This window comes from Talpa europaea, assembly GCF_964194135.1.
Source record: "Talpa europaea genome assembly, chromosome: 1".
In the NCBI taxonomy this organism is placed as follows: domain Eukaryota; kingdom Metazoa; phylum Chordata; class Mammalia; order Eulipotyphla; family Talpidae; genus Talpa; species Talpa europaea.
In genome coordinates this window covers 6,862,611-6,878,171 of record NC_140073.1, presented here as the reverse complement: position 1 = coordinate 6,878,171, position 15,561 = coordinate 6,862,611, and the positions used below count along the sequence as shown (strand labels likewise).

At 52.3% G+C, this 15,561-nt stretch overlaps 2 protein-coding genes across 2 annotated transcripts; both read left to right on the top strand.

Moving 5' to 3' along the window:
- Positions 1–3,577: 3,577 nt before the first annotated feature.
- Positions 3,578–7,165, top strand: TMEM138 (transmembrane protein 138; the record flags this gene model as incomplete). The annotated part of the gene is made up of 4 exons (XM_084237533.1): positions 3,578–4,169; positions 5,415–5,586; positions 6,739–6,814; positions 7,053–7,165. The coding sequence occupies exons 1-4, from the start codon at positions 4,042–4,044 to the stop codon at positions 7,163–7,165; spliced, it is 489 nt and encodes a 162-aa protein (XP_084093659.1). The 5' UTR covers positions 3,578–4,041.
- A 2,591-nt stretch (positions 7,166–9,756) lies between these two features.
- TMEM216 (transmembrane protein 216) lies at positions 9,757–14,925 on the top strand (the record flags this gene model as incomplete). Its single annotated transcript, XM_084254225.1, has 5 exons — positions 9,757–9,813; positions 11,878–11,920; positions 12,468–12,569; positions 13,309–13,401; positions 14,711–14,925. The coding sequence occupies 5 exons, from the start codon at positions 9,757–9,759 to the stop codon at positions 14,923–14,925; spliced, it is 510 nt and encodes a 169-aa protein (XP_084110351.1).
- Between the last annotated feature and the right edge of the window lie 636 nt (positions 14,926–15,561).

The following is a 15,561-nucleotide window of genomic DNA, read 5'->3' as shown; positions in this document are numbered from 1 at the left end:
CCTGGGAGGAAAAAAACCACCAGCCTGGGAGACGTACTCCTCTCAACAATCCTGGGAGGAAAAAAACCACCAGCCTGGGAGACGTTATCAAGTTATCATCCCCTATTTACAGAAGAGGAAAGAATAAGCCCTTAAGCTTTAGGACCGGGAAGTGGGGGAGCTTCCTGGTCTGTTTGGCAACTTCTCCCTGACCACAGGTTATTAGAAGGTCAGATGAGAAAGTATACGGAAGGACATGAGAGTAAAGTGTTAGACTTTTTGTAGCCTTTCATCCTAACTGCTAATAAACACACAAAGTTAGTGCCTTCCCTCCACCCCAGCCCATGCCTCTCAGTGGCCCTGATTCCATGCCCTGTGGGCACCTAACCAGAAGCAGATGCTGAGCTCTCCACAAGGGGATCCAAATTGGCAGTGATCGCTGAGAAAGGAAGTGCTGAAAACTGGGGAAAAAAACAAGATTCCATGAGGCTGGACAGAGAAATCATGCCACCAGCTTCCTAGAAGCTCCATGTGTGAATCAGGGAACTCAGAGCCTGAGCTGTCCCCTCGGTTCCTGAAAGGGCAGGGGAAATTTCAGTTCATCAGTTGTTCAGTCACCACCCCCCACCCCATAGTGTTGCCTCAGCTCCAGCCATTGGATATCTACTTTCAGAACTTTTGTTTTCTGACAGGTTGGAATGTCACACAGCACCCAGATGAGCCCTCCTCTGCCCAGGATAGAGCGAAAGCAGAGCCCAGGGAAGAATGCAGTGTGACTCGCAATCCAAATGCGGAAGAGCCTCTCATTTATTCTGAGTGGATTTTGCTATGCTCTCAAGGTGCGTGCGCTCACCAGCTTTGTCTCCTATTCTGCCCTTTCCTAAGTCAAGTCATTAGAGTCTTCTGTAAAGGGCCAGAATAGTAAATACTTCAGGCTTTGCAGCCTCTGTCACCACTGTCGTCAGGTCTGCGGATGTGGCACCAGTGCGGTCACAGACAATACCTTCACAAGCGAGCACGGTTGTGTTCCTAAAAAACTTTATTTATAGACATTGAAATTTCAGTTTCACATCATTTCACGTGTCACAAAATATCCTTCTCGTTTGTTTGTTTGAATCATTTAAGGCTGTCAAAACCATTCAGGGAGGCCAGATTTGGCCTGTGGCTCATCCGTTGGGGGCGCTGATCTAAGGAGTCTAATACACCCCTCCATCCTAGGCAGATCAGGCCGTGGGGTAGGAAGTGGGTATTTCCCATTCACCGTCGTCTCAGAAAAAGCTCCCCTACAAAATCTTACAATGTTACTTTTACAATTTAGAAAAGGACAAACAGGTGGAGGAACACCTATTTGCTCCCCCTTCCCCGATGAATGAGGGGGCTTTAGGAATCCTGAGAACCAGCCTCAGGGTTCACGTTCTAACCCTTATCTTACAGACCCAAACCCCAAAAGCTCAAAGAAGGAAAGTGACTTGGCCGAGATGACAGCGCGGGTGGGGAACCCAGGTTCATGCCCCCTCAGCTCAAGGCCTCGCGCTTCCCAGGGTCGCTTCTGCTAAGCCGAAACTCGGGACGGGGCCCAAAATCCCAGGCAGGAGGTGTGGGGGCCACAAGGGCCCGCGCCAGAGCGACTACAGAAGCCGGGGACCGGGCCCTGGGGAAAGCCTGAGGCGCGGGAGGGGAGCTGCGCCTGCGGCGGCGAGAGGACGGCACAGCCGTGGAGCCTCGCGCCCAGCCCCGCGGAAGGACGGGCCTGGAGGCGGCGCTGGGTCCCGCAAGAGTAAACTGAGGCCGAGCGAGGGGTCGCGACAGGGCGAAGCGAGGTAGAGCGGAGCCAGCACTCGGCCCCGGGCCCTGTCCGCCCAGCGCGGGCTCTTTCTCACCCCCCGAGCCGCAGTGGGACGCAGCGGGGCCGGGGTCCCCGCGACTCCTGGCCACCCGGCGCCCGCGCCGCCGCTCCGGAGCTCCCGGGAGGTGGAGTCCGCGGCGCCTGGGCGGGGCGGGGCCGCCTCGCCTCCTGCAGGCCGCCGACCCCCGGCCGCGCGCTCGGCCCTCTGGGAAATGGAGGCCCGCGCCGCCCGCGCCGCCCGCGCCGAGGCTCCCGGCCCCGTTGCTCCGCGGGCGTTCCGGGCCCAAGGCGGGGAGCGCAGGGGCCTGGCGCGCCCTCACGGGTCGGCCCTGCCCCTCACCCGCTGTCCCGTGAGAACGGGAATAATTAGGCCGGCGCGACGGGGCGCACCGTGCGCACCACGCCGGGGGAGCCAGCCGAGGGGCAGGCCCCGGGAACGGGCGCCCAAAATGGCGTCCGGGCCGGCCGGGAGCGGGGACGCGGCCGCGGCCAGCGGGGGGCGCGCGCCGCCATCTGCTTCCGGAGCTTCACGCCGACTTCCGGAAACCGGGCCGGCGTCCCCATGACAACCGCCGTCGGGGCCTGAGGTGAGAGCGGGAGGCGCGGGCGGAGTGGCCCGCGGGCGCGGTTCTTGCTGGGACTGTGTTTGGTTTGGGCTGTTTGCCGAGGCGGCGCCGTTTTCCAGCGGCCTGGGCGGCTGAGGGCCCGCGCGCCGGGGACAGAGGGAGCGCGGGGCGCGGGCGCCGAGCGGGGGCCGTTCCCTCCCCTGGCGGACGCCCGCGGCCGGGACCCGAGCGGAGGCCGGGGGGGCGGAGCAGGGCTTTGGGGTCCCACCCCGACGCGTGTCCCCGCTCTGCGCCGCTGCACCCCGCAGGAAGGGCTCGAACTCAGGACGGGCCTAAGTCGTTGCCCCCTGCACCCCTGCACCCCTGCACTGCAGTTGCGGGGATTAAAGGTTGCCGCGTTCACGTGCTGGCGCCGCAGGGGTGACTGTCTTGTCGCTTGATGGGTGGGGAGACGGGGCTCAGGGTCCGCGCGTGCACACGTCCCGGGGAGCCCGACGAGGGTCCTCGTTCGCCTCGCTGGGCCTCTGTGTGCAACGGGGAGTGGACGCGTAGTAACAGCTGCTTCTCATCTGGCTGCAGGATTAAGTGAGATCACATGAAAAGAGACTGAAAAGTGCAAATCATCTCCCAGATGTTCATTTAATCTCACTTTAAATTTCAAAATATTTTGAAATTTGTGTATAGATTCCATCCCGCTGTAGGGCCGCAAGACACCCCCAAAGCAACCTCTGGATCTTGGAATACAAGAAAATAAAGGCCCAGCTGCCTTTACCTGGTGTGATTATGTCACTACTACAACCTTGCGGTTTTGCAGGACAGCCTGTGCCTCTCAGCTTTTTATGCCTACAGCACTTCCCACTCCTGTGTCAACATTCCCCCACCTCCTTACACATCAGCCTGTCAGTTGTGTAAGAAGCAATTTCGAGCCGGAGTTAAGATCACAGACACCCTGGATCTGAATCCCAGCTCTGCCACATATGAGCTGTGTTACCTTGGACAAATTATTTGACCTCCCTGGACCTCAACTGCCCCATCGCTAAAGTGGGGCGAGTAATAGTGTATTTTCTATCTCAAGGGGTTATTGTGAGATTTAAAGAGTTAATGCTTTTAACAGTTCCTGGCATGTTGTAGTATATAAAGATTTGCTGCAGCAGTTATTATAGTAGTGAGTGATTAGACAGTCACTCTGTGTAGTACCCCTCGATTCCTGTGGGTTCCAGTGATTAGAAAGAGCTCTGTGTTTAGAAGGTCCCAGGCATGGAGAAAGGTTGTTGGTTGACTGTCTCTAGGAGTGGCTGATAGACTTTCTCTGTTGATTTTGTTGACAAATGTATGCCAAGACCCAGTGTTGGCTGTCCTGGCGTCACCTTCTTGGCTTCCAGAAACCGGTTTTAAATGCTGGTTCTTGAATGGTGCTGACTACGTAGGTCTTTGGTTAATATTTATTGTATTAATGAATATCTAACCCCACTCTTTTTTTTTTTTTTTTTTTTTTTGCCTCAACAGGCCCTTGTCTTAGAGCAATTGAACGAAAAAACTCTGATTCTGAGGAACCCGATGCCTCTCTCTCGGTGCTAGGGAGAGAGCTGGGAGCTGTTTTCTGGGGAACTGTGGAATGTGCCCCTGGAGGCCCAGGAGGACAGAAGGAAGATGCTCCAGACCAGTAACTACAGCCTGGTGCTCTCCCTGCAGTTCCTGCTGCTGTCCTACGACCTCTTTGTCAATTCCTTCTCAGAGCTACTCCGCATGGCCCCTGTCATCCAGCTGGTGCTCTTCATGTGAGTCCGGGATGGGGGGCGAAGGGGGAGCTGTGTAGCTGAGCCCAAGCAACTTGAAGGCCCTGACATTTGTGATTAAGCAACTTTAAAGTTACTAATGGAGAAATATCAGGGAGCATAAAGATCCACATTGAATAATCTATGGTACACTGATGTGTTGCGGGTCCTGTTTTATTTATTTATTTTGCGTAGAAGAACTGGGGTGTAGGCCAGAGGTGCAGGGAGTGAGAGGATGCACTAGAGACAGAGTGGAGAGCAAAACTGGTGGATGTACTGAAATACATTGCTGAAGGGAGTGGTGGGTGAGAGAGGAGCGGTCTGCTGCACCATGTGGTAGCTCCCTGGCCAGGGATCAGAGTCAGGCCAAGGAGGTGATAGCGCTGAGACTTAATCCCTAGGCCACTAGGGAGGCCCGACAAGTCCTGTTTTTACGTACTTCTAATAATGGTTTGGGATACGGGGAGCAGTTCACATAGAAATACTGTCTTAAGGTGGCTATAAAAGAGAATTCTAAAACAGCAGCTTTAAAGAATAGTCATGCTAATAATATGTGTGACTCCCATAGGATGGAAGCTGTTGGCATTTATTCTCCGCAGTGGTTTATAGACTCTATGAAGCAAGTTCTAAACGGAAAAGCACGCTCTTGGACACCCTCACGCTTCATTCACTGACCTGCCTGCTGGTCTAGCCTCGGTGGTCAACCTGACAAGATCTGCTCTCATGGGATTTCCATTCTAGTGGAGAGAAAGAAAACAATGTAAAATAGTAATAAACATCATGGATACAAAGTAGCTGGGGGAAGGGGCTGACTACCTTAGGTTATGCTGTTCACAGAAGGTCTTTCTGGAGAGGGGTCATTGGAGAATTGAATGTACCAAGGGTTCTGCCATACATAGGTCAGAAGGGCGCACTGCTGGGTGAACGTCCTGCCTGAGGGAATGTCTGGTAGGACCAGGTTATGTGACATAGGGAGGAAACTAGCTTCCCAAGTGCCTGGTAGGTTTGTTGAGCTTCGAGTGTCACAACAGGAAGCCTTGTCTGTGGGCTGCAATTTAACTGGTGGGACCAGTGGGTAGTTTTAGTTTCATGTCATTTGGGGGCAAAGCCTATGCTTGCTACACTGTAGGGGGCTTAGGGGACTATGTTGCAGGCAAGAACACCTCATGGTTCCCTAATACCTAGGCCCAGATCTTGGGTCCTCACACAGACTTCCATGTGGCGGTGTTTTGTCTTGTGTGTCTGCAGCATCCAGGACATTGCAATCCTCTTCAACATCATCATCATTTTCCTCATGTTCTTCAACACCTTCGTCTTCCAGGCTGGCTTGGTCAACCTCTTATTCCATAAATTCAAGGGGACCATCATCCTGACAGCTGTGTATTTCGCCCTCAGCATCTCCCTTCATGTCTGGGTCATGGTAAGTGTGGAACTCTGAATTCCAGAATCATTGAAGAGCTAGGAGTAGCTTTTCTCTGCACCCAGCGCCATTCTCTCACATCAACCAGAATCCTTGCTAGAAAGCGGATAACACGGTTGTGACCCGGCCTGGGGCGAGCACATGAGCGTTGCATGAGACACCTTGCCCAGCCTTATGTGCTGAAGAACAGCCTCCCCGAGAGTCGAAGTTCAAGGACACGTCTGAAACATTCAGTTTGCCTTTGCCCCTGCCAGTCCTAGCAGGGCTAAAACAGGAAGGTGAACCCGTTTCATCACTAGCTGTTTGGGCAGATGGGTGTGGACAAGGCTATTCTTAGGCGTTACTATCCCAGGGGACATAGCCACGCGAGAGTGCTGCTGGCCCTTCAGTGCCTCGTCCCTCGTGTGCGTCCCCACCGCCCACACTCAAGAACCAAGCTCCATGGTGCCTCTGTCTGGTTCCTATGTAGCTCTTGGAGCCGATCCAGGGACCTGGTTTCAGATTTCTTCTGCTTCACAAATTCTCCCATTTCTGGGTATCTCCTGTGTTTCTCACGTACCCATTTTGATGGCACACAGTAAAACCCCAGGTTCCCTAGCCACTTATTTCCTAAAGCCACCTCCTCAGACTGACTCTTACCCCAGGTTGCCCTTGTGAGCCCATGGGGAGGCATGGGGCTCACAGGAAAGGAGCCAGGGCAGTGCCAAAAGCTCTAGGTGCTTCTAGAAGAGGGCTGTCTCTGCCTTGCTTCCTGCAGCTGAAGTAGGTCCAAGCTGTGTGCTGTAAAGCCACTGATCTGACAAAGCCCTGCGTCCACCAGGCCTTCTTCTGACAGCTGAGCCAGGCAGTGACCACACTGAACTCCTGAGATAACATGTATCATGTCTCTTTGGCAAAGGCTCTGGAATGAAAGGGAATAAATAGCTTTATTCTCATTATCTCCCTCGGGGTTTTAAGATGATTCCTTTTGCTACCAAAAAACAAGTAGGAGGGGGAGGGGAGCGTGAGGCTCCTTGGAGAAACACTCCTTGGAGAAAGGAGGGTGAGATTAGCATGATTTTAATCCAGGTGGCATCTCTGCCGTTAGGCAGGTGGAGATGGTGTGGTCTCATCTGGCCGTTGATTTGTCCCTGTCTGTTCATGTCTCTTCAGAACTTGCGCTGGAAAAACTCCAACCGCTTTGTCTGGACAGATGGACTTCAAACACTGTTTGTATTCCAGAGACTAGGTAAGAGCCCGCGCAACCTCAGGCCTCACCTGGGCCCCTCCTCTGGCTATGGCAGTGATGGCCTTGACCCTGGCCTCCCAGCCCATCACCAAGCACAGGAGCCATTGCTGCCCTCTGGTTTACTGGGAGTCACTGGGAAATTGTGAAACGGGGTCCCCCAGCCTCCTTAGGCTCTGTTCTTACTCTGGAAGGAACTCACGGGTGCACTGCTGAGGTTCTTCCTGCTTCTTGCCCTCAGCGGCAGTGCTGTACTGCTACTTCTACAAGCGGACAGCTGTGCGGCTGGGCGATCCTCGCTTCTACCAGGACTCTCTATGGCTGCGCAAGGAGTTCATGCAAGTCCGACGGTGACCTCGTCGCCCTGATGGACGCCTGCCTTCCTGACAGGAGCCACGTTTGCCGCTCTGCAGAGGCGTGTTTGGGTCTGTGCACCAAGAAGCAGCTGGACTTCCTAGGACAGGCTCCGGCCAGTTGTGTTCAAATGTCAAGAAGGAAGATCCTCCCTCTTGCAAATTTAAGTGTTCCCTGATCAAGCCTCCAGTATGTCATTCCTCCGGCCACCTACCTCAGGTGTCTCCTGTCCTCCCCTGCGCTCCACCCCTCTGCCTCAGGTTTGTGGCTGCGTCGTTGGGAAGCTTTTGCTTAACCTGGCACTGGAGCAGCTCCCAGCACCTGCTTTCCTTGCACCACACACTCATGACTAAAGGACGCAGAGGGGTAGTTCTGCGCCCCTGACTGTCCATCCCTTAGACCTTTATATTTTATACCCAAGGCCCTGTTTTTACATTTTATAAATAGGAAATAAATTGAATTTTTTCCCCATGAATGGTGGAGTCTCTCTTTAAATCTCTTCATAGTTAAGAGGCACTAGAAGTCCTAGCGTCCACGTGACCCTGGCGGGCAGACTGAGCCACAGAGCAGATACAGATATTTACCAAACCCTATTATGAGCACAAGATATTTTTGCAGAAATTTAAGATGCAATCTAACGCCCTAACCCCACCCCTGAAATTCCAGACTTCTGTGCCTACTCATTCAGACTTCTCCCTATCAGAGGCATAAATTTTTTTTTTTTTTTTTGGTGGGACCCTCGCCGGCCGGGGAATGAACCAGTGCTGCAGAGGCTGCAGGCAGCCTTGCAGCCCAGCGCTCAACCGCTGCGCCACCAGGGGAGGCTCCAGAGGCCTAAATTCCCCCCTGAGGAGTAAAAGTGTTTCTTAGCCTTTTCTGTCAAAAACTTTTTTTTTTTTTTTTTAAGATTTCTTTAGTCTGTCGCGCCATGTGGGACCCTCTCTGGTGGCTGGGGATCGAACCGGCGCTGCAGAGGCTGCGGGCAGCTTCGCAGCCCAGCACTCAACCGCTGTGCCACCAGGGGAGGCCCTGTCAAAAACTTTTTAACTCACGTGCCCATAGTACCGGTTTTCTATGGGCATGTTATATGCCAAGCCACAAAGGTCAGTGGCATGCAGCAATTAACAGTTACATGGCTCTTGAGTCTTGGGGTTCAGCTAATAAGAATTGGGTTCTGGTGATTTCAGCTGGACTTGCCTGTGTGTCGTGGTCAGCTCTGGGCTGGCCAGGCAGCTGAGATGATCGTGGGCTCCTTGGCTCTTGGCTAACTTAGATGGCTTCAGCTGGAAGGAGTGGGCTGCTCAGCTCTGGTTCTGTGACACACCTTCCAGCCGACTAGCCTGGGTCCGCTGAAGATAAAGGAGCAGGAGAAGAAACCCCACTGTGAAGTCCTGCACCAGCCTCGGCCTGTGTCCTTCTGATTCCCATTGGTCAAAACCAGTCATAGGACTGAGCCCGGGAAAGCACTAGTGTCCTCGCAGGAGGCATAGCCAGGAGGGCAGTTATGCAGTCCAGTCCGTTGACCACACCACCGTAGCACTAAGAAACAAGGGTTGGCAAGCTTTTCTGTGAAAGTCCAAACTAAATATTACAGATTTTGAGAGCCATCTTGCCTTTTGCAACTACTCATTCTGACATTGTAGCATGAAAACAGCCACAGAGACACCTAAAAGGATGAACACAATTGTGTTCTATAAAACTATTTAAAGACACTGCAATTTGAATGTCATAATTTTCATGTCACACTGTTTTTTCTAATCACCTAAAAATATAAATCTATTCTTAGCTTTCTTTTTTTTTAAACCACTAACATGTATTTATTTTGCATAAAAGAACTGAGGTGTAGACCAGAGGTGCGGGGGGTGAGAGGATTCACCAGAGACAGAGTGGGGAACAGAACAGGCTGATGTACTGAAAAACACTGCTGAGGGGAGTCGCAGGCGAGGCAGGAGAGGTCTGCTGCGCCATGTGGGTCAGCTCCCTGGCCAGGGATGGAACTCAGGCTGTAGAGGTGATAGTGCTGAGACTTACTCCTAGGCCACCAGACCCTCCATTCTTAGCTTGGGGACTATACAAAAAGAGGGTACATTTGCCACCAGGTCATAGCATGCTGATCCCTGTTTTACAATAAAGTTCTGGGAAAAGAGGGCCTCCCTGGTGACGTAAGGGTTTAAGCACCGCACTATAAAGCAATCCACAGCCACTGCAGCATGAGTTCAATCCCTGGCTAGGGAGAAACCCACATGGCACAGCAGACCTCTCCTGTCTCTCCCGCTGCTCCCCTCAGCAGTGTATTTTGTCAGTCTGCCTGTTCTGTTCCCCACTCTGTCTCTGGTGAATCCTCTCACCCTCCCGCGCATCTGGCCGGTACCCCAGTTCTTATATAAATAAGTAAATCTTAAAAAAAAAAAATCGCCTTTTTTAAAAAGCTCTAGAGAACTGCTGGAGTAAAGAGAACACAGAGGGCCTAAAATTTTGAAGTAGGAACACTTTGCAACAAAGGTATGAAAAACCACAACAGCACAATGGAACATGAAGCCCCGGTTCCTCCTACGATGTTCCTCCAGCGCCCTCTACTGACAACGCTTAAAATGGCGCTGGAGAAATCGCCCATTATGGGGAATCAGATACTGAAGCCGAGGGGTACTGTACAATCACTGTCACATCAGAAAAGCACTCAATACTTAGATATTAAATAAGATACTTGTAAATAATCCCTGGATAAAAAAGGAAATCACAAGGAAATTAGAAATTACTTAGAACTGAATTACAATAAAAATACAACATACTAAAATGCCTATAGCTTATATTAGGAGTGGTTGAAGTTTTCTTAGACCAATGGTCTAAGTTTTCACTTTAAACTAGAATGTGTGAGATGTTGTCTACTAGGGAAGCTTCTTAGAGATTCAGAGGTCAAGGTTTTTAGTGGGGGCTGGCCACACAGGCAACCTATGCACATAGATTAGCATGACCAAAGTTCCAGACTCCCAGAAGGAAAGCTGGTATGCAGCACAAACCACAGAGTCTGAGGGTTACAGGGTCTCTATGGGTCTCAATTTAGCCATTATGACATGAAAGTAGCAGTATAAAATATATAAATTGGTGCGTATGGCCTTGTTCTCTGCATAATTTATTTACCAAAGCAAATAGCTGGTCCCCTTTGCTTTTGGAGAAGGACATCTGAGGCCTGGGGCAGGAACTTGCCTAATTCCTCTTATCCAGCAGGCTGCGGAGGTGGGTGTGCTGGATCCAGATCCCGTTGCACCCCTCCCGCCTTGCTCTCTGCCATGTTTGTCTGACCTTGATGCTCAGGGAGCCCTCCCATTGCATCTGCCAGTGGGAGGCACAAACAGAGATCCGGGGAGTGGAGAAGAGAAAATGAGGTCGGATATTTAACCGCGGCTTCTCAGAGTCACAGCTCCCTGTAGAAAGATTTCTCCATACACATCGCCTTCTCTAATTTCAGGAAACTGCTTCTGTCCCTCCCCTTTGCGTCTAGAAGTACACTCACCGCCCCACCTCCACCCCACGGGTTAGGAGTACAGCACTGTCCTTAAAGGATAGTCTCAACTCAAATTACCTGGCTTGGGTGTGCCTGTTTCCTGGCCCGAATCCACCCAGGAGCCTTTTTCTTTCCATTCCTGCAGGCAACAATTGCTCCAAATAGCAATGAGGCTTTCAACCCCAGTCCGCCCGACTTCTCTCAATTCCCACCGGGCTCTGGTGTAGGGTAAAGAAAATGTCAGGCTTTTCTGCCCTCCCACCATCAGGATAGATGACGGAACCCTGCGGTCCTGAATGCATGCCTGATGGCGGGCACCTGGAGTAGGGTGTGGGCATAGGTAGTTGGGATTCACCTGGGCTAAGACTGTGCTTTTAAGGGCGGCCTCACGGGGACGTCAGCAGCAGCAGCAGCCAACGCCGAGAGAAGCAGAAGCCGAGAGAAGGCCGGAGAGCCCAGATAAAGTGAAGACTGGCTGGGGGCTGGGCGGACTGCCAGCCTCCCGGCCCCCCAGCACCCTTACCTGCTGTGTACCAGGTAAATCCCAATAAAAAGACCTGCAAAAAGCCACTAAGGACTCTGATCCTCCTTTACCCAGTCTGCTGGATCCTAGAAAACCTGCCCTGTGTCGGCTCCTGACCCTACACTCGGCCTCCCCAATCCCGCCGCACGTTATGGGGCAGCGGCGATCACGCTTCCTCTGCTCGTGCTGCTCGACAGGGGCCTCCGGCCCAGGCCCAGCCTGGCAACCCACCCCCCGTGCGGAGGCCGCCCGGGAGCAGCCCGCCGGCCCCCCGCGCCCCGCGCGTGCAGCGCCCCCCCCCGACCCCCCCCCCCCCGCGCACGTCCTCCCCTCGGGCGGCTGTGGGGTAGAGAATCAGGCGACTAGGCCAGGGTCACCCGGCCACAGCTGGCAACTCTGCCAACACGCTGTAATCTGGGGGAGGGAAGCCCGAGAGCTGTCTCTGTCCCGAACCTGAGGCCCTCGGCTCCGTGGCCTTTTCACCCCAAGGCTCTGCGCGCTCAACCCCGGGTCTACAGCCCTTTGGGGGCCCGCGCTCCTCCGCGCGCATGCGCACACCGCACGCAGCCGGCGCCCGCGCGGCCTCCGAGGAACCACAGAGTCCGCGAGGGAGCAGAGGGGCCAGCGGCCGGGGCCGCTCTGTCCCCCGCTTCCGGCAGCGCCTCGCTGCTCCGGGAGCGGCTGTAGCCGCGTACGCAGTTTCCATGGGGACTGAAGATGGCGTCGCGAGGTGAGATTTCCGAGGTGTGTGAGTCCCTGGCCCCGATCCCTTCAGTCGCCCACCCCGTCGACCCCCCCACTTCTCTTCAGAGTCTGCCCTAAACCCTCCACTCTCGGATGTTGGGGGGCATCGCTCCTTTCTTGTCCAAGGGGGACTTCTCTGCCCCACCCACCCCGAGTGCCGGAAGGTCTTAAGTTGCGGGTCTCAAACACCCCCAAATTCTAGGCCGGCTGAGATAGGAATTTGCTGTATAAACTCGAACATGGTTCCTGCACCCCAGTTTCCCTTCCCAAATAGTGACGGGCTCTCAGAGGGGCCTTTCACCCCGAAGCCAAGAGTCGAATTTGACGGTGATTCCGCGGAAAGAGGGGACCGAAAGAAGCCCCTCCACACCCAGATGGCACGCGCACACCCCTCGTTATCAGGAATCGGAAGTGCCCCAAGTGGTCCATCCCACTGGCGGCGACCTCTTGTTTTCCCCAAGTTAGACACAGACCCACTCAGAACAGACCGAGCCGCCCTCCCGCCCATCCCTCTTCTCTGCTCATCCTTGCAGGTGAGCGGTTGTCCTCCACGCCCCTGGAAATCCTGTTCTTTCTGAACGGGTGGTATTATGCCACCTACTTCCTGCTGGAACTCTTCATCTTTCTGTATAAAGGTAAGGCCTGGATTGACCGCCCTTGCCCGGCATCTCTTCCCCACTTCTAGAAGAGCCAGCACCTTCCGAGAGCCGCCTCATTTTTCACTGTTTTCTGACTCCCCTCACCTCCCCCCAGCTCCACTTCACTGTAAGGTGGAAGTCTCTTCTCTAGTGGCTTTTTTTTTCTTTTAAAGATTTATTTTTTGTTTATGCAATAGCTGGGGTACAGCCCAAAGGCGTGGGAGGGTGAGAGGATTCACCAGAGACCGAGTAGGGAACAGAACAGGCAGACTGACGAAATACACTGCTGAGGGGAGCAGCCTGCGAGACAGGAGAGGTCTGCTGCACCATGCGGGTTTCTCCCTGGCCGGCCGCGAATCGAACCTGCACTGCAGAGGCTGTGGACAGCTTCACAGCGCTGTGCTCAACCTGCTGCGCCACCGGGGAGGCCCTTTAGTGGCTTTCTTGAGAGTGAGAGATCAACAAGCAGCCAGTGTACCCAAGTACAGCTGATCATTTGGGAGAGGAACATCCCCCCACTCTTGGAATTAGGAGTAAACTGTCTAATAATGAGCCGCCTCTGGCAGATGGTCACCCTGAGTTGACACACCCCGCAGGGGTTAACAGGTCCTGTGCACATTGATCGATGAGCTCAGGGAAAGCTGAGAAGACTTGTGTCCTCTTTATTCCCAAACGTGTGGGAGTTCTTGTGGGTGCTGTTATATATTGTCGCAAACTCTGGCTTTTGCTTCGGCAGGTCTGCTGCTCCCATATCCAACAGCAAATCTAGTATTGGATGTGGTGATGCTTCTCCTTTATCTTGGAATTGAAGTAATTCGACTGTTTTTTGGTGAGTGTTCAGAGACTATTTCCATTCCTTACAAGGCTATCTGGTATCCGTAACTAGATTAACAAAAGCAAGTTCATAACCCAGGCTCACAGTAAGAGATAGGATCTGTGGTATACCCTGTTGCTCCCTCTGTGAGGTTTCTGGTATATCCCATTGCTTCCTCTGTGAAGGTTCAAGCTGGTTCAAATTTTGGGCCAATTTACCTGTCTGCTGCTCTGAAGGGCTTAGAGATGGGCCGTAGCACGAGATAATGGGTAATGCCTTCCTAGTTGCCTAATTGCTATGATGGCTAGTTCCTTTCTGGTTCACTTAGGAAAATAGATCAGTTGTAGCTTCATGTCCAGGGCAGCAGGTGCCTGTATAGGTCAGCATTAAGGTCACTTCCACTTCTCTGCAAAAGGATAAATTTTATATTCCCAGATACATAAAACAAATTCCTTATTAATTAGAATATCTCATCTCTGAAAACTGAGAACACAAACTGAGAAATACTTGGAACACACATGGAACAAAGAATAAAGGCTCACATAAATCACTAAGGAAAAGACAACCTCATTTAAAAATTGGTAAGAGACACTAGTAGTTTACATAGGAGTAAACACAGAAAACCAACAAATATGTCAAAATGCCTCAACTCACTAATAAAAAGAAAATAAAAAAATTAGATTAAAAAGATTTCCAATGGCCAGTACTACAGAGGGTGTGAGGAAGGCCTCTCTATATAGAGTCCCACACTTTTTTGGGAACATAAATTTGGATAACCTTTTTGGTAGTATTTTACTATATAAAATTTTGGTAATAGTTTTACTATGTAAAATTCCTATTTTTTTTTTTAGTTTTAAAGTGATTTTTAAAAAGATTTATTTTTATTTATGCAGACAAGAACTGGGGTGTATGCCAGAGGTGGGGGGGTGACAGAGTGGGGAGCAGCGGGAGAGACAGGAGAGGTCTGCTGTGCCATGTGGGTCAATTCCCTGACCTAGGGTCGAATTCAGGCCACAGTGGATGGCAATAGCTTGACAGTGCTGAGACTTCAACCCTTGCGCCACCAGTGAGGCCCCAAAAATTCTTAATCAAATTTTTATTAGGGAACAATTTCACTTCTAACACTTTGTTGGGAAAAAAAAAGCCCTTCCACAGATAGGTAAAGATGTTTTGTAGCATTAAACATTAATAACAACCTAAACATCTATCAGTGTTGGATTAAATGAAGATCTCTGCCTTGCTAGTCCCATCACTTCCCACCCACCCACCTCCTCTGAGGCCAGGGAGGTGACTTGGAGGTGACTCCATGGGCTGTGTCTGACAGGTACAAAAGGAAACCTCTGCCAACGAAAGATGCCACTTGGTATTAGCGTGGCCTTGACCTTCCCATCTGCCATGATGGCCTCCTATTACCTGCTACTGCAGACCTACGTGCTCCGCCTGGAAGCCATCATGAATGGCATCTTGCTCTTCTTCTGTGCCTCAGAGCTGCTGCTTGAGGTGCTCACCCTGACTGCTTTCTCCAGGTACTACTGCTGAGGGACCATCTTCCAGCACCTGAGGGTTGGGGTCCCATCCCATCCCGGGGAGGGATTCATTTGAAGCCTGAGGGGTCTAGAGGTCTTTCGGGGGGGAGGGGTGTATATGGGCCTGCCTTTCCCATTTAGGGTACACAGTCACCAATTTGGGAAGATGCTTTCCTTGTTCTTTGGGACCAAGAGACTTAGAATATGGAACAGTTCAGACCAGTTGTTCCTGTTCATTGGTCTTTTAACATTTTGTTTCTTTTTTTCTGCCATCAGCATGGACAGGATCTGAAGTACAAAAACTTGAGCCTACAGCCCTCCTGGGCTGAGACCATGTGTACTTCTGGTACTTTGCCACACCAGTGAGAAATGGTGGGTCATGCTGTCCCAGGGAAGGTTGCTGCTTTTTCGCAGCACAGACATTTGGGCCACAAATCAGCTTAAGGCCACTGGGCATCATCTTCTAAACCAGGACCATCACCCAAAGAGACTCTTCTGTGCCCCAGTATGGGGGGTGGAGCGGCCATCCTGGCCTTCTCAGAACCAATTCCCTGCCGACCTGCAGTTCTCCTCTTTGATCATCATGGCCAGAGCATCTTGTGTGGACCACGCGGGCTCCTTGGGCTCCCAGCAGGACCTGCGCCACATG